Source organism: Aspergillus ruber (assembly GCF_000600275.1).
Source record: "Aspergillus ruber CBS 135680 unplaced genomic scaffold scaffold00038, whole genome shotgun sequence".
Classification (NCBI taxonomy): domain Eukaryota; kingdom Fungi; phylum Ascomycota; class Eurotiomycetes; order Eurotiales; family Aspergillaceae; genus Aspergillus; species Aspergillus ruber.
Window position 1 is genome coordinate 125,201 of NW_024467334.1, and position 22,359 is coordinate 147,559.

Here is a 22,359-nt window from a genome sequence, read left to right on the forward strand (position 1 = left end):
GTCGTTGCTGTTCTCCACCTCATCTACCCCTTTGCGCTTCAACGGATTATTCGCAGTTGTGTCCATGGGAGGCGAAAAGGACATCTTTTGAGTATCTACTACTGCGGATCGTTTGTGTTAGTCTGGGTATTGGACCACCGTTTCTCTTCATTGCCATCAGCTCTCTTCTCTTGAGCCAAGGAGGGGAGGAGGTCAGCCCCCGTACCTGGTGCGCCACCGCTCCCAGCCCATGTTTCGTTGTACGCTGGCGGATCCATATTGACGTCTCCTTCTGTCGGCTGCTGTGAAGCCATGATAGCTTTTTGCATAGCGGTATCTTGATCTGTTTCGGGGAATGATTGAACATTCGATTGGCGGTCGACAATCTCCCGACAGACAGGGTTGACTAATCGGTCCTTCATGGTGTCATTGACGTATACAAGGAAATATGGGGTAGGTGGGTTCTGTTCTTGTCGATCTTGGAAGATTTCGGATGGATCTTGGATTTCTGTGACTTCGCTGTCGTTGTATTTGCGCCAGATATTTTTCTTGAAGTCGTAGATGTATATCCAGTAATGCCCGAAGCTCACTGAGCCGCGATGAACGAAGACGGCATGCAATCGATAGGCCAGATGTCTGTACTCGGCAAACTGATTCGATATCATTGTTTGCGTGTCTCTGATCTCTTTCTCGATGTCTAGGTTATGGTCAGCATAGCCCTAGGGCGCTGGTGGATTTGCAGTATAAACTTACGACTCAGCTCGGTTTGTGTAATTTGAGAAAATTGCCCAAATTCGGACGCGAGCTGTGGGTTGATATCCAGTGCGTCCTGTGCAGCCTCTGGGTCTTCCTTCATCGAGTTGAGATCATCGAGCAAGTCTTTGGTGCTACTAAACAGTGTCGGCATATCAAGCCCATCGCTCTCCTGCAATAACAGATAATGGTTAGTAATGCACATAGATGATACAGGGGGCAGCATGAACATACGTTCTTGCGCAACAACTCTGCTCGTCGAGCTTCCAATTTCCTCAATGATTTCTTCCACTCCCAGGACTGCTCTCGTCGTTTCAGAATCTCAGGGTGCTGCGTATCCATGTACCGATCAAGGTATATCGTTTCCTTCAAGTCGAGATGATGAGTGGATTTGAAAGAACTTTTCTTTACCGGGTCGAATTGAACACGCTGTACTTGTACTTGAAGCACCGGGGGCAATTTGCTGATGGCACCGTATTGTTCGGCTATGGAGTTGTCAATATTGACCTTCTGGACATCGAATGCGCCATCAATTGCCGCGTATATATCACGGGATCCGGTTGCAACGTCGACTTTGATATCGCACCACCATTCTTCCCTAGAGCGGACATTTTTCGTAGTAGAGAGATAAGATTTGGTCCGTCCGTAGAACAAGCTGCGGAGATTATCAGCTGAGTATCAAGTAATCTGATAAAGACGAGCATACTCTTTGATCTGGTCGACCTGCTCACCATCAGGTGCAATCCCGAGGGGCCTGATGGCACACTGGCTTTGGAAAAGAACATTATTGATCACTTCCGTCACGTCTTGCTGAGCTCCGATTTCCACCTCTTCTATAAGCTGCTTACGCGGATCTACCTGCGGAGTAGGCCGAGGAGGAACTGGCGGAGGTTGACTAGGCTGTGCGATTGGAGCTGTCGCTGGCTCAAATGGATGGCTATCGTCATCGTAAGTAGCCTCAGGTGCATTGTCGCTGCTCGGATCTGTCATGACAACATCCGTCTGCTGGGATGCATTCTGTTGATCATCTGCGGGGACGGCTGGTGTATCCTGCTTTGTGGTTTCGGATACAAGAGTAGCCTCACTACCACCGTCGCTTATAGGTCGCTGGGGCCTCTCTGCCTCGGCGATGGCAGGGTTCTCGCTGGGACCTCTTTTCTCGGATTCCTCAGTAGTAGTCTGTGGGGGGCCGAGAGGGCCCAGGATCGGCATCCCGCTAATTTCCCCGAGGCCTGAAGGCCTACCTGCGGATATCGTTGATCGGCGACGAATTGCGGCCTCGTTGGACGGGCCGATCAAAGTCAATCGTGCCAATTCTTGCCCTGGAATCACATAAGGATTGGAGGAGTTTATCATATCATTGAATAAAATTCGCAGTTCTCGAAGAACTAGGCCAAGGTCAGCATCTGCAGCCTGCTCTCTGTATCGCTAAACTTACACTTTTGGGAGCGTTCCACCTCTTGTTTCTGTATTTTACGTGACCCGACTTGCTTTTTGTCTATACCCTCATCATCCATCTTCATGCAAAAGCTTTCGAAATCAAGCACCATCTCACGGAACGGAAGCACTGAGAAGTAGAACTGGAGCAAGCTGTTGAGGTAGCAGGTATTGCCAATATTCTGCAACCCAACAGGCCATTCCGATATATTTCGCCCAGGTTGTACAGCAGCACCCGGGACCATGCTGCTCAGCAATGAACTGTTCTTGTCCTGTGCTATGAGACACAGAGCGCGGTTGTATGTCTCAGCCTGAGCCGGAGCTTCGTCAATGCAGATCGTATATGCTGCCATGATTGCCCCATCGTCGATGGTGCGGTCCGGAATCTGTAGGAGACGGTAGGCATCTGCGACGTCCATTTCACCAGCACCCGCCTCGCCGGTTTGAAGGAAGTGTTTCAAGCCTTCTGATTTTCGAGATTGGGCAATGAGATCAACAGCCCTTCGTGCAAGGTCTCTGGTTGCGGGGTTGTCATTCACCTAATGCAACCATCAGTTTCGTGATTTAGACGGTGAAAGTGTCTGAGAATAATACCTTTGCCGTATACATGGTGATGATGAAATCATCGGCCGTCTTGTCATCAACTCCAAGGAAGACCTGGGCTTGCTCGGCATTCGAAACTTCTATTTCCACCAGTCAATTATCAAAGATAGCCTGTAATTCACTTGTACAGAGAACTTACTGTCCTCTGCCGCGGACTTGATGCGTTCACTCTGCCTACTGTCTCCTATCCTCCATAGCTGCGTCCGGCTTTCAGTCTCCTGGTTAGTAGAGCTCAAGAAAGCATAGAACTTTCCAATGATACTGTCTTCAGTGAGACGGGTATCATCGTGGCTGAGGCCAAAATAACGATATGCAGTGACTATGTCGTCGTCGGTATACTTTCCTTCCGCATAGGCGACTTGGACAGCTTGATCGATGATGGCTCCATCTTCTCCACCTCTGAGCTCACCGATAGCTTTCAAACATTGGAGGTAAAGCGACGTTCTTCCCGGATCTACTGAGACTTGTCGATTGAAGGCGTCCACGACAAGGGTCGATGACATGTTCTCGACGGCTCCCAAGTCCTCGTAATACCTGGGTAAGTGGTCAGACTGATGTTAAGAATCATAAAGCTTGAAGGTAGACAAACGGTGCGGGTGCCATGGGGAACTCGCTTGATCTTGATGTTTTAGGATCTATTTACAGGTTAGCTATGCGCAGTTGGGAAGTGAGATATATACTCACAGGCTAAAGCTTCTAACGCATCAAGGAGATCATCTGATGCTGAGGGGCCAATAGGATCTATTTTGTTGCCTCTTCTTTCCAATGGTGGACGCTGCTCCATAAGCGCTGCCAGCTCATGCGCAATATCGTCAAGGAAAATCTTTTGCTGATCCTGGTACGGGTATTCTGCCCATGGGTTTGGTCGGGGAGGGTCCCAGAGGCCTTCAGCCTCCTTGTTTGCATTAGAACCAGTTCTGTCTCTAATAGATTACCAAAATAGGTACCTACCTTGAATGTGAAACCCAGGAATTCCAGCAACTCTCCACATGGTCGCCCCTCAACACCAAAGCAGGCCATGAATCTTTTGTTGACGGCCGAAATTGACATGCTGTGCTGGACATCGCGAATGGCATTGGTGATATATATGCGCAAATTTGCCAGCACGTTAATAGGAGGCGGCCGAGCGATTCCCTCCATACGCTCCGGATACGCAGCAATTGCCGCGTCTGTCCGCTCCGCCAGCAAGTCCACATCGGTTAACAGTCGCACCCGATCGTCCGCGAGGACGGGGCTAAGGACACGAATGGACGCCGCCGCGGAGCACGACAGATACGAGCATTCGTAGTGAAATGATTCCGCGACCTGGCCCTTGGGTGTCACCTCGACGGGTGAAGCACCGCCCCTCTGCCTGCCTGACTTGTAGACGAAATGATGGATGTGACCGGAGAGGTTTTGTCCAGATTGACCGATTGCGCCAGCGTAATTCACGACGACCTGGAGATGGGTCCGACACTTGGTACACATCGCTGAGACTCTCGAAGGTGTTCCAGTATTCCTTCTCTGATCCGGCTGAGAGAGGAATGTCTGCATTTCTTTTCGCGCATACTGATGGCGACATGCTAGCGACGAGATGAAGTCTTGCGGGCCGTTGTAGTGTTCAGGGTATACCGGAGGCACGTCAGAGAGCAAGTTGCGGCCGGTGCCCGGAGGATGGGCGGGATCGTAGTCTTGAACATCCTGTACAAGACGGGGGGCAGTCTTGCCTGTAATATAGTAATTCGATGAAATTAGTACATGCCCTCGGTTGGCGACAGGCTGGCTGGAACCAGGGAGATACATACCGGACCTCTGCAGAGATGACATCGGGAGGCTCTTGTGAGCTCACAGATTCAGAAGGTCAGGCTAGACGAGCAACCGATCAAACAAAGTAACGCTCATCCATAGAACCAATAAGAGCGCTTCAGGTAGTATTGCAAATGAGACTGGCGTTATCAATAAGCACTGGGCATTTATACACTTCGCAGATAGCGGGGAGCTAGCTCACCACACTTGGGCGGAGGCGGCACGATAGCAGTATTCAACACCACCACAGCGCAAGGCAATAAACGTTGATGGAAGTTGACAACAAAAAGGCTGACAAGTAAACGATATCTTTGCACTTGAGAGTATGCAACGAACTGTACAAGGTTGTAGTTATTTAGCGCTCTCCATGGAGCTTCATTGTAGCTCCAGGAAAGCGGTGTATCATGGCAGAACCCGCCCTTCCAAATTCCGAATCAATCATCGGACCGCCGGCCAACAACGAAATACGATAGCAGCCAGATCGTCCACCATCCCTCCGCAACCTCGACAGCCACGATGGGCCCGGAACACACAGAAACCCACTACCACCCGCACGATGCGATCGGTTCGGCAATGAAGGCGACCACCCTCACTGGTGGGGTTGGTCTCTTCGCGGCCGCCGTGCAGAACACCTTGACCAAGCAGAATGTTGGACCACTGGGTGTCTTCTTCAAGAGCGGCAGCACGATCGGTATTTTTGGTATGGAAATGGTTATCCTGGTTTTTGTGGAAGGAGTACAATAGGGTGATTAAGAATGGTGGCTAACGAGGAATGATTGTAGCGGCCATGGGTGGTACCTATGAGTTCGTGAAGACCGCATCGGCCAACCTGCGAGAGAAAGAAGACCACTGGAACGTTGCAATTGGAGGTTTCTTCTCTGGTGCCATTCTGGGTCTGCGAGGTGCGTACCTACTTCCTCTTTGCTTTTCAGATATCCCGCTCTGTTAAACTTGTTTCTGATCATATATTCGTTGTAGCCCGGACATTCCCCGCCCTGATGGGCTACGGCGCTGGCTTGGCCATTGGTATGAGCGGATTTAACTACGCTGGCGGTCTGTGGGGTTACAAGAGAGACAAGGACCTCTCGGTCGACGAATTTGAGCGCCGTACACAATTGCGGAAGAACTACCGGATTCCCGGGGAACAGACTTTGGCCGAGCTGGGTGAGGGACGAGGTATGTGGTCTATATATAAATGATAGGGGGGCAATGCTAACTGGTATGATATAGGTCTCTACGGCCCCGGCTACGCGGAGAGACGGCGTGAGAGAATCAAGGAAGCATATGGCTTTGACGTCCCCACGACACAGGTACCAGCATCATGAGAAGGAACGGTTGGAAGTGTTTGTTCGCGTGCTTTCTGTAAATTATCACCATACCAATTCGTTTGCAATAAAACCGTTTCTTTGTGGCATTGCGGTTTACATGGATTTCCTACGGAGTAATGCATCTGCAGGGGTGGAGACATGATAGGGACGTTAGAAATTCTTCAGGGATGCTCTATTTACGATGGACCGTACTCCGTAGACACCTTATTCTTGGTAAGTGTCTGTGTTGACATTTGACATATTGTTGTACAGCGCTGGCCCAGTATGGGGTAACCGCGAGCGGCAGCCAATCAGCGAGCGAGGTTATCAAATCACCGGGATCAGAAGTGATAGCTATGTAATCGAGCAATCGCATTCCCGCCCATAGTACGAAGGAATCCTACAAGCATTCGCTACATTTTATGCCGGGCAGATGCAAGGAATCATAAGTTCCCATAGGTACGGGGTATGCAGTGAGTACCTAGGGGTATGCTCTCCTTTCAATAATGTCACGTGACATTAACATCAGTATGTGCAGTAATCTGCTCCGGTCCGGGCTTTTGGGTGACGCTGAATTACTAGAAGTGGTATAGCGTGCCTGTTTATGTTTAGCGTCCCATTGCCGCTTGGCATCGCTGTGCGTGCTCTATAAAGTCGCCCTCCATCGCTGCTTCAACTTCGACCAAATTTGTGCTGTTTTCCTTTCATTTTTCGCCCGTACCGCCTCTAAGCTTGGTGAGGCATTTTTGCTATTTGATTTCTGTGTAGGCCCTCTCATTGCGCCACCTCCTTTTTGCTGGATGCAGTCATAATCATTGCAGTCTTTCACACCAGTATAGTCCCCCCACTCATGTTGAAAAGCTCTGCTAACAGAGAATAATGTTTTAGACACAGTGATGCCCTGTAAATTGAATGGTCGACCGTAATTTTTAATCACATCATTCTCAAGCCCTCATACCCCACTGGCTGAGCGTCCCCTGATGGGTCGGTTTCCTATGAATATCACTGCCATGTTCATGCTTACAACACTACGATTGATTGCCTTGTTCGAAGAATGACCTGATAATTATTGTATTCCAATTGTTAGTGCAGCAGCATCAGCCATTTCCACTTTGACTACATTCTTGACTCCTTCTGTCAGAGTTCTGGATGCACAGACGACAACTCAGCCTTCCCTAACCTGCAGGTGAAGGAGAATTAATTGGTGTAGAAGAACTGGTTGCACAGTTTATTTGCCACACTCACGGCTGACACATGATTCTAATTCCACCAAAGTCATAGCAGACCACCATGGCCTTGTGATCAGCGGCGTCAAACTAGGCAGAGGCAGTCGCCATATCCACAATGCTGCGGTGCAGGAGATTATCCTCTGCGATACCCTCCAGATGCGGCCTAAGCGGCTTGTGAATTCTGAGAACCTGCTTGATGGGCTTAGGGCTATATTTCCGCTATATGTGGGATTGGCGTTGGGATTTGGTAGATTGGTTGCTGTTATGTTGGGAAGAAGTCGGTTAGAGAGATGAGTACGTTCCTAAAGACTGGGGAGGGTGGGGATGATGCTATGGTTAAGGCTCATAGTGAGATGACTGAGGTGTTGGAGGCGTAGAAGTTGAAGGAGTGGTTGGTATGGCTATTGTCACGATTGGGTTTTATAGAAGATACCCATCTCGTGTATAATAGAATGGATGTATTAGTTAACAGGTCAGTAAAGACTTGAGGAATCTATTAATACTACTACTACTATTGGTATTAGGCAGCGGCAAAATTCTTTTTGATATTGGTCCTCAATGGGAGATGTACTTCCTTTCACTGAGCGGGGGGCATCTGACAGCTGAGAGGGTCTGAAATGCTTAATGGCATCAATTGTCAGATCAAGTGGTGTGCTGTGTCTGATTTCATTATCACGCTTTGCATCCATGTAAATGATGTTACAATACCTAGAGAGTGGCCTATCAGCAGGGCCACCAAAAAAAAAAAAAAAAAAAAAAAAAAAAAAAAAAAAAAAAAAAAAAAGTAACGCGGCTTGAATAGGCACCTACCACCAGTGTATTGGACTGGCAAATACATAATGAGAATCCTGACCTGATCTCTCTTCATGCAGCCATCCATTGCGACAAATGTTCTCAAGAGCTTGTTGGAATTCCGGATCTTCCTTTTCAGCTTCAGACCTCAGGGCACCATGGTAAAGGATAGTCTTTTTAAAAACTCTGATTGCATCGCCTGATTGTGTTTCATCAGGTCTAGGCAAGCCCCGAGCAAATGGCTAGGTAGAAAGATGTCGGAAGAACACTCGAGGTTGACCAAAGAGGATTCTAGCCATGGTCTGCCAATCAAGCGTCCTGCCTTTCCGTAGAATGTCATAGATATCCTATTGAAAGATCCATGTGAGAGGGAATTCCATATCTGGATTGTAACCAATAGGGAATACTTACCTGTATACTGCTTAGGGCACTTAGCAGACTTTTGAGCAATCCTATATGCCCATCACTGAATAAAACAAGTCCCTCCTTGAGGTCCTGTTAGAGACGGACGTGACTGCATTTGTTTTGTGATTAGTGTTACCACATCCATTACTTCATCCTTGTCAAGTAGCAGGCCAACTGGTGTCAAAAAAGGTGCTCGAAACAGGTTATAGCCTCTGACATTTTCATATGTCTGCAGTGATATCTGCAGCTCAGGAGCAAATATTAAAGGAGTTTTTCTATGTTTCCCCTCGTTGAATCCCCAAAGCCCCTACCTGGTGAGCCGTATGATGTGAAGAGGAGGATGTATGGGCTGGAATCAAGTTCAATACGCTTGAAGAGATCTGCCCCAGTGCGCCATCCCAGTACGACTCTTTTGCCTCATCTATAACCAGATAGGCCGAGTAGGTGAGCCACTGGTCACCATGGACACCCGTCTCCTGCTCTAAATATGCATCCCAGCCGCCTTGTCCTCTAATTATCCTCTCATTCCAATCTGTAAGACATAAATAGGCTTTTCTTTGCCATGAACTCTCAAACAATTGATTGACCACAATGTTCATCAAAGTCGTTTTCCTGGAAGCTGGTGTGCCGCGCACCCGAATGATATGATAGTAATGAAGTCGCTCTATCAACTCATTGACCGATTTTATCCGAGGATGAACCTGACTTGAGAGATCTGTGAAAGAATAAGATTACCTCTATGTACTTTTCAATCAGGAACAATTTACTATAAGGCCTGGTTCTCCTTTTTGGTGGATGATTGCCAGAAGTGGTGTTATCAGGCGAAGCGTTCCCGGAGAAAGAAGGAGCAGTAGTAGCAGGAGGGGCCTGGACGAGCTAAGTGTGCAATAGCCACAGAGCCTCAACTTATAGGAGGTATAAGGAACTAGCCATAATCAAGGTGCATGGCTATTGGATGCAAGCATGTGTCACAGGTCTGAGCATCATTGAAATTCGAGTTGGTGATCTCAGGGACTATCCCCTGGGTGCATAGACACTTGTAATTACCACGCTCATAGGTACATGGGCCTAGCATGATGAGTACAGTGTATTGCCGTCGTGTGGCAGAGGGTAATGTAGATGACTGTGAGAGGAGATATGAAGGTCAAGATGGAGGGGTAAAGGACTTTGATGGTAGTGAAGAGGAAGTTGAGTTCATGGTGGGCATGTACGTTAGTGCCTAACCAACTGCAGCTCTATATGGAAGGAGCCGAATTGTAGGCACCGTTATACTCTCTATGGGAGGAGCCGAGTTATAGGCGCCGTTATAGCAAGCAAAGTCCAATATTTGCTTAGAAGTTAGATCCTTAACCCTTGTCGAAGACTGACTTTGGATCAGGTTGGGGTTGATAAGCACCTGATATTATAATAAATATTTATCTAATGGAGAATGGAGCGGAAGAAGAAGAGGACGAGAAAGAAAGGAGATTCTTTCAACTTCAGCTATGTACATAGGTAAGTAACGCCGCCAGTACAGTACCTAACCGCCATGCCCATTCTGCCATTTTCCCACACGAAAAGCCATTCGTGACTGCCCAGCACTTCTGCTGTCGCTCCTGCCCCCTATATTCGCTCTCTTCTTTTCCTCTTTCATCCTGGAGTCTATAGGGCCCTTTTTTTGCTATCAAAAGATGTCTATCTTATCTGTATTTCTGTTGGGACAGGAAGACTGATCTGAGGCTTCTTTTCTGACACAAAGAGAGTCAGCTCATTGAATTTAGAAAGTACATTGTGGATTTGGGAAAGCCGTAACCAATCCTTTGTCGTAAATCGAGGAAAATCTGTCTGCAATTGGAGAAACTTCCAACCTGGCATTTTGCCTCAAAGCATCATCTAACATCCGAATTGTAGAATTTCACCGTGCGTCAACAACATATTCAATGTATTTGTTTGGGAGATTTATGATCTTGCAGATCTCATTTCATTTTTGTCTTTGTTGGACTCCGGTGTATCCAGAGAGCTAGGATACAAAGCCTTGCCAAAAGTTCTTGAGTCTCAATAGACCATTGTTCTCCTTCCTTGAGGTTACCACACAGAGTATGTGCTTCTTCCATATTCCCAGATTTCAAAATGCGGAGGAATCTTTGGCAATGAGATTCAAGATATGGGCCAAGCAACGGACATAGCTGCATGGGCCACGGAATAAAGGATAAATTCCAAGCTTTTGCCTCAGATTCTGAGATAATTGTGATAACATCCGCTCGTTATTACTGACATTGTCGGCTGTTATTGTAAGCAACTTGCATTCAAGATCAAGCTCCACAAGCATATCTTCAACTGCGGCAGCTAGATTTTCTCCACTGTGGGGACCTGAAAGCGCCTTGAATTCAAGAACCCTTTCTTGGTAATCAAAGCACTCTGTAACCAGTGGCCAATTACCTCTAGGATCGGAAGATGGTTTTCGCTTGTCCGGATATCAAGAGATATAGCAATTGTTTTGCAAGATACCCCAAGCTCCTCCTTCAATTGAGCACGTTGTAAGATAAAGCCATCCATAAGCCGCTGCCGAAGGGTATGTCGGGATATAAATGGAAGCGTGATCCCTGGGATGTTAAGAAAGATTTGCCGGAATGCTGGAGATTCGATTGTTGTAAAAGATTGTTTAGCAACAACAATCCAGTGGATATCATTTTCCAGCTGTTGTTGGGAAGTAGGATTCTCCTCTCTTTTCCCCCAAAGCTAGGCATGATTGCCCCTGTGTTTTTGACTGGTTCGGGGGATGAAACACCAAGAGGATAGATAGAATGCTTCTGTAAGAGATGAAGTGTCAGGTTGCTTGTAGAACCCTGCCTCTTTGAATCTGTTGTCATGCAGCAACATTGCTTGCCAGTACTTTTGATCCATAATGGAGCATTGAATATCGGTATTCATCAACTTTCGTTTCTTGTGCTTTTTGTATACCACTCTCGGTGAACCTCATGCTTAGTGAAATAGGCCCAGAACCATGCTTCTTTCTTTGTCGTAGGCAGGTTTGTTGTAGACAGGTTCGTTGTAGGCAGGGGATTTTGGGAGGCATAAGATATAATGGAAGAATCAGCAGCTGTTGTAGTTGACGGGTTGATCTCAACATCAGGGATATCATGAAATGTATTAAGCTCTGACTGGCTGAAGGTAGACAGAATTGATAAACCAGTATCTGGACTCGATCATTGATCCTCAGGTAAAGCTTCTTCTTCTTCTTCTTCTTCTTCTTCTTCTTCTTCTTCTTCTTCTTCTTCTTCTTCTTCTTCTTCTTCTTCTTCTTCTTCTTCATCATCATCATCATCATCATCATCATTAGCATTAAGTAGTTTTGACGGTTTCCCCGAGTTTCCATTTTGATAGTAGATAGCAGGTAATAGAAGACAAGCGATTAATAGATCAAGGTACAAAATCAAATTGTGAAATCCTCACCAAGCTGTGACCTGGAAAGCCAGCCAGTCTTGGGCCCTCTGAGCCCCTGAGGATAGAGAATTAACCTATCCAAATACTATGTTACGAAAATAATATCATGTTAGCCCGATTAGGAAATTTTTTTTCTAGTGACACGTGACTGGAAAGCGATATCTGCGGCGATATTATTCGACGTACTTTTAGAAGGCGGATACAGATTTCGAATATTTATTCGATGTAATTTCTATGGCAGATATGAATCTCGAATATGCCTAGATTAGGGCGGTATCCGTATTCGAATCAGCCCTACATGCCCTCCAATTTCTCCATCTGCTCCTTGGCTCCCAGTATGCGTTTTGCATCCTGCTCTGACAGCTGCTTTGGTTAGCCTATTTCTGATATGCTTTTTACGGCTCTTCTACTTGTTGGTGAGTTTCATTCCCACTTTACCTGTTCAGGAAATTTACCAGGGCCCGCTTCAAAGCGGCGGCGCCAGGAAGGAAATGCCACGAAAATGTAGCTTAAGGGCCACGACGTTTTGTGGCCTTTCCGGCGTCACCCTGAGTTATTCCGTACTCTGTATTCTGTACTCTAAGTCCGGCACGGAATTGATATCCTGAAATACATGATTCAGACTCAATTGAATTTTGTACCTTGGTTGTGGTCTTCGAGATAAGACGACATAGGTGATGACAACACGATAGCTTCATGAATACCCGATTAGGAAATCTGGACAAAGGGCTGAACGGGTTCTCCTCACGACAACCATGGACCCTTTTCTTCATGAATCAGCGGTCCGTCATGGACTCCCTCTTGTTATGTTCGACCCCTCAACCCCTCTGCCTCCGTGCATAGTACGGACAGTCTTAATTCGGCTTTATCCGGCCAGCCGGAAGATGCCCCGTGCATGATATAATATTAGATAATCAGCGATTTGCCACAGGTAGAAAAGGGGCAACTCTAATGGAATTTGATATTAACTGGTAAAATCACAGTGAACGATCTTCATGAAAGATGCGAAAACATTGGCTGTTGGGGGTTCCATCGAAGCCATCCAGAAACGGAGAAAAAGAGTATAAGCCACTCCGACTCCTGAACAGGCAACGGAATTACTGGACTTGTAAGTACATGAACCCCTCTGCCAATTAACTGATCAAACTCTCATCACTTCATCATAGAACCATCCGGGAGTCCCGTATCTTAGGGAGAGATCCGTATACGGAGTATATACACTTACACACATGCATACATAGTAGTAGAAGTCATACCGTCGCATTTTTCGGGATTTCTGGTCAAGACGTCATTCAACCGGATTCTTTTAGAGGTATATACTCTTCTCTTTCCTGAGTATGTACTCCGTACCCTGTACTTGAAAGTATTTTTATTCTGTGAATGCTACTCAATTGCCTCCTGATGAACATCAAATAGTCAGTGGAGCGACTATTCCCTTGTTCTTTTCTTCTTTTTTTGCTTAATTAAACTATTATAAGAAAAAACCCCCCCGCAAACAGAACTCCTAGCACTACTACTGCTACTACGGAGTACTACTAAAGAAAGGGCACTATCACTTATATACGACGACTGTATCGTTCGCCTGGTAACCACCTCTCCAGGGGTTCCTTTTCCTCCCTTTTTTTTTTTTTTCTGTTATATTTTTTTTCCTTTTGATTTTTTTTTTTTTTCTTTTGTCTGCATTCTGTTCTTATATTGCTATCCTGTGACTTCCTATATACCCGTTCAATTCCTCTTCCCCCGTCGATCGATCGGCCTATTCGAAACCGTCCGCACTTGCATGCAGTGAGAATACAGAGAAAGTACTCGTCTACTACAACGACATCCTTGGATCTTATTACAACAAACGACTCGAGATTCTTCCTGTGCATATTGACTTGCCCCTCCTTCCCTCTCCTCTCCTCTCCTCTCCTCCCTCGCCCGTCCCGTGACCATGGCGATGGCCGCACGGCCACCGAGCCCCCTGGTGCAGGATGCATATGGCCCAATCCCTCAGCAGCCCAACAACAATGCTGCCAACTTCAACAATAACGGTGCTACCCATCCGGACGTTGTCGCCTTGAGTCGTGGCTATGGTTCCCGCTCCAATTCCAGACCGAATTCCTTTGTCGCCAGTAGCGCCGCGTCTAATGTGGCTCACGGTGCCCTCCTCGATCCCCCCTCCATCGCTGGCGGTGCCGGATCTCGTTATTCCCTACCCCCATATCTGCAACACCACCACAACCCTCGGTTCCACGAAGACTTCGATGCAGCCAGTCAGCGTGGTTCCATCGTTTTGGAAGGCCCGTCAGCTGTCCAAGCAGCAGCCGCCACCCCGGGCGTTCAGCGCTCCGTCTCGCAAATGTCCCAGTCTCGTTCCGCAACTCCCACTCGTACAAGTACGTTGAAAAAACGCGCTTCTCTCACTAAGAGGGGCAGTATGCGTCGAAGTGGGAGCAAGAAAAGCATGCGCGCCGGCAGTGTTCGCAGTTTGGATCGGGAGCGGTATGGTGCTGACAGCGTCGATGATATCAACAGCGCCTTTGCCGTCCCGATTCCAACAGACGGCAATCCTACAGAAACTTTGGCTAATCGCTTTCAATGTACGTCTTAATCTTTTGCTAACTTTCTTTTTATTTATTTATTCAGACCGATACTGACACTAGATAGCATGGCGCAAGATCTTGAAAGACTTAATCATCTTTTTCAAAGAAATCCAAAAATCCTACGAAATGCGCTCGAAATTGTTCCTGTCGGCTTCCAACGTCATCAACAATTCTACGATGCCTCCATCCTTCCTCAAAACGGGCGGTATCGCCGATGCGACCGAGATCCTCCGCGACTTCCATCGACAGGGCTATCTCGAGGCGAACAAAGCCGCCGAGGTTGAAAGCGAAGTTGTCAACCAGCTGATGAGCCTCCGCAACGATTTGCATAAGAAAATCAAAGAAATCAAGGGTCTTGCTAGTGATTTTAAGAATACTGTGGAGAAGGAAGTCGACGGCACCCGCAAGTCGGTCCGGAACCTGCACGATGCCCTGGATGTTGTCGACAGCGACCCCGCTGCGGCGTCCGGGAGAGGCGATCCGTTTATCATTCGTCTGAATGTCGACAGGCAGATTGAGAAGCAAATCGAGGAGGAGAATTATTTGCACAGGGTATGTTCTACATTAAAATTCGACTTTTGCATTGGTGCGGGGAAACTAAAAGGTTATAGGCATACCTTAACTTGGAAAACTCCGGTCGCGAGCTCGAGTCCATTGTGGTGAGCGAAATCCAAAAGGCCTACAACGCATATGCCAGCGTCCTTAAACGTGAGGCCGACGAGGCCTACGACACCGTCGATAAATTGCGCGCGGGTCCGATTGGGATGCCTCAGGACCACGAATGGAACTCGTTCATTTCCAGCACCGATGACATGGTCGATCCGCGCGTGCCTCTCCGCAACGTGGAGAATATCACCTACCCAGGTAGGGATCATCCCGCTGCTGCAGAAGTGCGATCCGGCATGTTGGAACGCAAGAGCAAGTACCTGAAGAGCTACACACCAGGCTGGTAAGTTTCCTTTTACTGGTATTCTATTCAGTACTGACTGGTTAGGTATGTCCTGTCGCCGACTCATCTCCATGAGTTTAAGTCGGCCGATCTAGTGGCTTCGCAGACTCCCATGATGTCTCTATACCTCCCAGAGCAGAAGCTAGGCCAGCATTCTGAACCGGGCTCGTCGTCGTACAAGTTCATGCTTAAAGGACGCCAGACAGGAACCATGCACCGGGGTCACTCCTGGGTGTTCCGTGCGGAGACGCATGAGACCATGATGTCATGGTTCGAGGACATCGGGAGCTTGATCTCCAAGACCGGTGAAGCTCGCAATGCGTTTGTTCGCCGACATGTCCGGAGCGTGAGCGGAAACAGCATCACTATCTCTGGGGGCAGTGATGTGATGGAGGATGAGGAAGACGAGGCCGACAGGACTCCGTATTCCAGTGAGGCTGCTTTGATGAACGTCGAGCGGCCGACCTCGCAACCCCGCCAGCCCGGCGGACGCTTCCCAAGTGACGTGCACATTGATCGGCATTTGCAGGTGCCACTGTCTCCATCCAGCGGTGAAAGCTCTGGTGACCGGGACCTTCTGGCAGTTGTTGGATCATCCGGCCCGGATCGATCTACGTCCCCTCTGGACGGTTATGACAATCGTCTCTCGGTAGTGTCAGACCGAGATGGGAACGCCGGCAGCACCGCCAGGCCTTCCATTAATCAAGGAGGGAATGACAATTCCTCGTTGGGAACCGGTCGTATTGAAAGACACGACAGTTACTATGGGGAATGGATCGGGCCAGCGGCCTTTGCTGCCCGTCAGCAGCAACAGGCTCAGTATAAAGCATATAACCCTGCCTCCACCCAAATAGAGCAGGGTATGCTTCAACCCGACAATGAGAGGCGCCCTCTCTCGTCATCGGACCCGAATCTGCTCGCATCTACCGGGTCCACTCACTCACAGGAACCCCCGGGCTTCCGACGACGTCGTGAGAGTGCCTCGACGGCACCCACCACGACGAACGTGACAAATGTGACGGATCAAACGAACAACACACTCCCCACGTCCATCGACGAACCGTCGATTATCGGGACCGGTGACCTCGCCGGCTCACACAGACGGCAGCCAGCCGATGAGACTTTGAAAGAGGATCCCACGTCTACATCAATCAAGGTTGATGGCGTCTCAGTTACTGACTTTCCCACAAGGAGTCTTTCACCGGGACGTTCGACGTCAAACCAATTCGACCCTTCCACGGTAGGCGAAGACTTGAAGCCCACCACTACCGCCGCTACCGGCACCACTGGTACTACAGGTCGCACGAAGGGTAGTGTGTCCACATTGGAATTGAAGATCCCCGGGCATTACCCTCCCCATGTGACCGCATAAACCACTTTGCTTTGGGTGTCTGAATGCTATATACGAGCATTCCCCACCTAGCATTCTGGCCTATATATCTTTTTTTCGGCTTTTTCTGTGCCGGGGACCTAGCCAGTCCCTCACGATTCTCATTTGGTTTTTTCCGCACTTTTGTTTCTTGTATTTATATTTTTGTTAACGTTTTCCTTTTGTTGTTTTTCCTTTGTTAGCATCTCCTTTGTCATTCTGACATGACATGTTATGCTATGTTTACGGCTACGGTTTGATTTGACTTCATCTTTTGAGATGGTCTGGTTTGGTCTGGAGTTTTATGTGTTTTCTCTTTTCTTTTTCTTTGTTGGTGTACTACTTGGGACGGACGGTTCTGGTTTTTGTCGTATATGGGATACCCAAACCCAAGATGTTGTCGTTTTGTCTTGTGTTGGCGTTTTGAAGTATGTATGTGTGTGCGCAAAGTTGAAAGGAATTGAATCTGGGAAACTGCTATAGGCTATATATATATCCCCCTGTGATGGGGTGGTATGGAATAAGATTCATGATTTACGTCGATGTATTGGTTATTCGATTTTTCGTACAGTAGGATAGTCTCACTCACTAGGGCTGGGGATAGTACTAGAGGAATAATTTTTCAATTGAATATAAATATTCTCCACGTAGATCTTCGTGTAAACCAACTTTTGCTTCTTGATATAAAATCTATTCTGCAAAGTACAATGCAGTGGCCTCTCTTATCAAGCTTAACCTCCTCACCAACTGTACCTCTTCCATAATGACCCTAGACAACAGTCCGAGGCCAATTAAAACTCAGCCACCGTCTCATACGGCCCATAATTCACCCTTCCACCTCGATCATTCCCAGCCAAGGGAATCCCATTTTTCACACAACTAACCAAATCCTGCACCACGTCAACATCATCCACCCCCTTCGTCAAAGAAATAAAACATACCGGTTTATAAATAAAAGGCTTCCCAAAGGCCACCAAATCCACAGTTCTCTCCCTCACAACACTCTCTGCCACCTCAACACTATACTCATTATTCATAATCAACATATTCTAACTACCAGAATACTTAATTATTCCCACAAACTACTGTATGGGCTCATAACCAGCCATTAACTCCAAACCCTCTGGTCTAGGGTTGGACTTAAAAGTATTCATCCGTCCCCTCGCGACTAACATCACATCCTCGTCAGGGGAGATTAGTAAATCCGACCTCTCAGGCCACGATCTGGTCATATAGGAGATATATGTCTGTGAGTTCTGGGAAGGAAACAGCGGAGTCGTTGTAGTCGTCTGACGGGCAGAGTTTTACGCCTCCAGACTGGGGACCGAAAACGGAGAATATGGCGTCGAGGATGGCGAGAGCAAAGCGCGCGCGGTTCTCCACGGAGCTGCCGCGTTCGTCTGTATGGGGGTTGGTGTGGCTGGTCTCTCATTATTAGGACTTATGCGTGAACGTGCGGGCTGCTTACGAGCAGAGGAAGTTGTGGAGGAGGTATCCTCTGTAATAATCAGTTAGTATTGTTGCCAATTAACGATTAAAGTAAGCATACCCCTGTGGTAGCAGTTCAACACCATCAAATTCAGCTCTTTAGCTAAAACCACCGATTGACGATATTGTCAAACGATAACCTCTGGGTCTTCGATTTCGGTGATGTTCTCGGTGTAGCCCTAACCAGTCAGCTCCTCACCCACCAAACAAAGAATGGAATAAGTAGAAAAATGAACGCACAGGAAGCCCCTCAAACGTCCAAAACATCCCCCCAGCCTATACTTCGACGGCGCCAGAACCGGATACCCACTTTTTTTTTTTTTTTTTTGCATAGGCATATTCTCATTCTGAATACGCCTTTACCAAACCAACCATCAGCTTTCCAACCTCCACCTCATACTATATCAGAAATATTAAAAAAAAAAAAAATGCACATATATTTCACGGCTGAAACAAAATCCTCCTCCCCACCCCCCATGCACCCCATCCGTAACCCCTCCTCCAAGCCTCCACATGACTCCCATCAAACATAACCGGTGTATGCGGCCACTCCGCGCCATTCAGATGCACAGATGTTCCCCCTGCGATGATTAAGCCGGCACCATCGTGCGCGATCTACGTAGTAGCGGACTGTTGCGGAGGTGGGTTTGTTGGCGTCGACGCAGTGGTTGCGAGTTAGGGAGGTCATCCAGATGCGGTTGCGGAGGCAATGAGGCCTAGGGTTGTTGGGTAGAGGAGCACCGACGCCATGATGAGAGTTGATCGGTGAGGTTTAAGTCGGGAGGTAAGTGAGTTGAGATTGATTATGCTTTGATATCAAGATCCATCTTTGCAGTTATATCTAGTATTTATCTGGGACTTTTGTGTTGAATTAATAAGGTAGTGGGTATCGGACAGATTGATATCAATCTCGGACATTTTGTTTCTTTTCTGAACAGAGTAGCAGCATCTTTACATGGAGATGAGCGGAGATCTTCATAGAGCAGAGTACATTTTCCTCTTGCCCTATGCTCAATCGGGAAATCGATTAGATTAGAAAGCATTTAGGAATGCCAGGATTTGACACAACGTAGAATCCATTAAAAGACGAACTCCACTACAGCCTGCTGCAAAGCCTTGCATATTACCAGGGTTGTATTTACTGGAACGCCCATCTAGAGAATTCATTTCTCGATGAGATAGCAGAGATGGAGATCAATTATCAGACCGATGAATACAAGCAAACGAGCAGGGCAAGGTCAGAAATCATCAATTCCTGTCATTTTTCCCATAAAACATGGTAACTAGTGGAGGAAACAAGGAGGATATTAGAAAGCAAAGATAAAAAGACAAGCCAAGGATACCTCCATAAAATCCACAATCTCAGGGTAATATCATGTCAACTTTTCAGGATCGACGGATTGCCGCCAGGAAAAGTATACAGTAATAATTTCCTAATATTACATGATCTGATCCTGAGTGATTCCAGACGGAGGCTGGAAGTCACTGTCCATGGCGTCAGAGTCACCAGGGCCCGCGTTCATGTACTTGACAAAGGTGATGCCCAGGGGACGACCACCGTACTGGTAGCCAGTGAATTTGGCGATGGAAGTTTCGGCAGTCTCCGCACTGTCAAACTGGACAACACCAGTGCCACGAGAACGGCCATTAGGCTCGTATTGAATCTCGGCGCGGTCGACCTTTCCAATGGTCGAGAACAGATCCACAAGATCTTCATTGCACGTGGACCAAGGCAGCTAAAGCCACAAAAGTCAGTGTTGCGTCCGTGTTAAAGAATGGAAGTAAACTTACGTTGCGCACATAGATGACGGCAGACCGGTCTCCACCAGACGTCGCAAAGTCCGTGAACGGGTTCGGGGGCACTGCGGATACAGGCTCGAAGCCAGGGCCTCCGGGTCCTCCGGGTCCTGCCGGTCCTCCAAAGCCAGGACCAGGCCCAGGACCACCACCGTAGCCGCCACGGCCACCAAAGCCACCGCCAAATCCCCCGCGGCCACCGAAGCCACCGCCACGACCACCGAAGCCACCACGGCCACCAAAGCCACCGCCGAAACCGCCGCGGCCGCCGAAGCCAGGGGGACCACCGGCAAATCTGTCCTCACGGACCTCCAACATCCGGCCCTGCCAGTCGTAGCCGTTGAACTGCTGAATCGCATTGCGCGCATCATCTGGCGATTCAAAGGCGACGATTCCGGAGCCCTTGGGACGGCCGGTGGGGTCGGTGTGGACATCAGCACGGATGACGGTGCCTTGCTGAGCTGTCACGGAGTTAACCTAAGAATCCCAAGGAATTACCCCGAAATTTCGGAAGATCTAGTGCTTACCAGCTTGGCGGAAAAGATCCTTCAGGTCTTGCCAGCCAACATTGAACGGGAGCTATAAAATGTCAACATCACGGGACTAGGAGAATCTGGCATATGGGACAGGAAACCAACGTTGTTCACGTAGAGCTGTCGGCCAGCAGCGCCGGCACCGAAGCCACCGCCGCCGCCGAAGCCACCTCCAAAGCCACCGCCCCGGGCGGGAAATTCACCACGAGGGGGGCCACCAGTGAAGCGGGGCTCAGCTTCACGGTCCTTCATTGAGTCAGTAACTTTACTTGTCCGTTTAGGAAGAAGGAAAGTACCTCGCGAACGTAGACGAGACGACCCATAAGGTTTTGGTTGCTGAGCGAGTTGACAGCATTCTGTGCTTGGTCCCTTGTTGCGTATTCCACAATCCTGTTCCCGTATTAGTTTTCTGCTTGTGTTGGTAGAATTGAAGGAATACATACCCGCATCCCTACATGTATCCGAAGGCCAGAACCCATCCCGTCAACCCAACAGTCCATCAAAGGGTAAACCAATAACAAAAGAAAAAAGAAAAGAAAACCAGCCACGCTACATATTGGCGCCCACCTTCGACATTCCATTGGGAAGTAGTAAGACATCGGCAAAGAGAACCTCTCCAGCTATAGGGACGAAAAGCGGAAACAATCCCCCCCTCCAAGTCAGCCAGGCAATTCCAAATCCAACAACAGGGAACGTGAAACGGTTTTGGAACGGTTGTCGCGATATGGTAGTGATTGTAGTATGGTAAAGATGATGGACGATAATAATAAAGATAATGACCCTTGCTCACCCTGTCTCATAAAATCTTTCAGATGATGCCACTTGACATCGTAGGACAGATTGCCCACATAGACCCGACGGTCTTGCTGGGATGATTCGCGAACGGTCTGCATCATTTGCTCTTTGGCGACAACTCGTTCTTCGAAAGGTCTAGGAGGACCGTAACTAGCGCGACCACCGGCAGAAGCAGCACCGGAAGGACTCAAAGGCGAACGGGAGCGGCGATCAGTGCGGTAGTCGTCACGGCTGCGCGAACGACTGCGGGGCGAGTATGAACGACGGCTCCGTCGGGGACTCCGGGAACGACGACGAGGGGAACGAGATCTCTCGCGCTGAGGGGGGTAGTCAGTAACCAAATCGCGCATGGACTGGCCGAAAAAAGAAGATTAAAGTGATACACTCAAGGAAGTGTGTGAAACAAAGGTAGTAAGATGAGAGAGTGAGAGAGGGGAGGTACGGAGTAGTAGTATAACCGGAAATGGGGAAATTGGGAAGTGCGGTTCCGACGGAGGGGGTCTTGGTCAGGTGACACGGCTGGATGCGACGGAAAGAGAGTGTGTTTATGTGTGTTATATGAGGGTAACAACAAGGGTAACAACAGAAGCGAAGAGGACCCCGGGGACAGGGCCACAATATATAACTCAAAAATTCACAAAACACGGTCATCAACAACAGAGTACAGTACAGTATGTGTACGTGTATGTATAAGTGATGTGATTGCTGACTCGGAGAACCGTGTCCGGAATGTACCGAGTATTGGGGGTGGGATATAAACAGCAACGCAAAGGAATGTTATGAGATGGAAAATCCCACTTACTTGATAAGGGCGATAGACGTCGGCTGTCAGAATCTGGAGTGTAAGCCGGTTTACTTTTGAAGTAAAGGTTAAACAGAAGGACGAGGGTAGAGAGGAGAGGAAAGGAAGGACAAGAAGAGGGGAAAAGGAGAAAAGCAAAAAGAGGAGAACACGGCGAGCTGAGAAAGCGTAGCCAAAAAGAACTGATTGGCGAGCAGTGGTGATAGTGGTGATAGTGACCAGATGCAGCAAAGCCAGCATATAATAGGAGCTATTAACAGGGAAAGAACACCCACCCATGTTGAGACTGCAGACTGCGCGAGGTAGACAAAGAGTAGAGTAGTCGTGG

At 48.2% G+C, this 22,359-nt stretch overlaps 7 protein-coding genes across 7 annotated transcripts; 2 read left to right on the plus strand and 5 right to left on the minus strand.

The window, feature by feature from the left end:
* Positions 1 to 66: 66 nt before the first annotated feature.
* On the minus strand, positions 67 to 4,893 carry EURHEDRAFT_416754 (ubiquitin-specific protease UBP2). Its single transcript, XM_040783040.1, has 12 exons — positions 4,760 to 4,893; positions 4,557 to 4,697; positions 3,724 to 4,478; positions 3,457 to 3,667; positions 3,362 to 3,407; positions 2,912 to 3,306; positions 2,764 to 2,852; positions 2,171 to 2,708; positions 1,439 to 2,120; positions 967 to 1,387; positions 733 to 904; positions 67 to 676 (listed from the first exon to the last, which is right to left on the minus strand). Exons 2-12 carry the CDS (start codon positions 4,576 to 4,578, stop codon positions 99 to 101), a joined length of 3,909 nt encoding a protein of 1,302 aa, XP_040634830.1. The 5' UTR covers positions 4,579 to 4,697; positions 4,760 to 4,893; the 3' UTR covers positions 67 to 98.
* Positions 4,894 to 5,023: 130 nt separating this feature from the next.
* EURHEDRAFT_416755 (Tim17/Tim22/Tim23/Pmp24 family protein) lies at positions 5,024 to 6,057 on the plus strand. Its single transcript, XM_040783041.1, has 4 exons — positions 5,024 to 5,257; positions 5,340 to 5,459; positions 5,536 to 5,733; positions 5,788 to 6,057. Exons 1-4 carry the CDS (start codon positions 5,074 to 5,076, stop codon positions 5,880 to 5,882), a joined length of 597 nt encoding a protein of 198 aa, XP_040634831.1. The 5' UTR covers positions 5,024 to 5,073; the 3' UTR covers positions 5,883 to 6,057.
* Positions 6,058 to 7,364: 1,307 nt separating this feature from the next.
* EURHEDRAFT_526504 (uncharacterized protein) lies at positions 7,365 to 8,889 on the minus strand (the record flags this gene model as incomplete). The annotated part of the gene is made up of 5 exons (XM_040786992.1): positions 7,365 to 7,801; positions 7,904 to 8,127; positions 8,297 to 8,380; positions 8,427 to 8,519; positions 8,602 to 8,889. The coding sequence occupies 5 exons, from the start codon at positions 8,887 to 8,889 to the stop codon at positions 7,567 to 7,569; spliced, it is 924 nt and encodes a 307-aa protein (XP_040634832.1). The 3' UTR covers positions 7,365 to 7,566.
* Positions 8,890 to 11,135: 2,246 nt separating this feature from the next.
* EURHEDRAFT_526505 (uncharacterized protein) lies at positions 11,136 to 11,645 on the minus strand (the record flags this gene model as incomplete). Its single annotated transcript, XM_040786993.1, has 1 exon — positions 11,136 to 11,645. The coding sequence occupies one exon, from the start codon at positions 11,643 to 11,645 to the stop codon at positions 11,136 to 11,138; it is 510 nt and encodes a 169-aa protein (XP_040634833.1).
* A 2,001-nt stretch (positions 11,646 to 13,646) lies between these two features.
* Positions 13,647 to 16,619, plus strand: EURHEDRAFT_406316 (SLM1 family PH domain-containing protein; the record flags this gene model as incomplete). The annotated part of the gene is made up of 4 exons (XM_040780455.1): positions 13,647 to 14,295; positions 14,363 to 14,850; positions 14,910 to 15,247; positions 15,293 to 16,619. The coding sequence occupies 4 exons, from the start codon at positions 13,647 to 13,649 to the stop codon at positions 16,617 to 16,619; spliced, it is 2,802 nt and encodes a 933-aa protein (XP_040634834.1).
* A 2,924-nt stretch (positions 16,620 to 19,543) lies between these two features.
* EURHEDRAFT_465536 (RNP domain protein) lies at positions 19,544 to 21,579 on the minus strand (the record flags this gene model as incomplete). Its single annotated transcript, XM_040785026.1, has 7 exons — positions 19,544 to 19,840; positions 19,896 to 20,362; positions 20,429 to 20,480; positions 20,540 to 20,680; positions 20,731 to 20,824; positions 20,988 to 21,054; positions 21,225 to 21,579. The coding sequence occupies 7 exons, from the start codon at positions 21,577 to 21,579 to the stop codon at positions 19,544 to 19,546; spliced, it is 1,473 nt and encodes a 490-aa protein (XP_040634835.1).
* Positions 21,580 to 21,925: 346 nt separating this feature from the next.
* On the minus strand, positions 21,926 to 22,310 carry EURHEDRAFT_416759 (uncharacterized protein; the record flags this gene model as incomplete). Its single annotated transcript, XM_040783042.1, has 1 exon — positions 21,926 to 22,310. A coding segment is annotated over one exon (279 nt), but the record flags the coding sequence as incomplete, so codon positions are not given.
* Between the last annotated feature and the right edge of the window lie 49 nt (positions 22,311 to 22,359).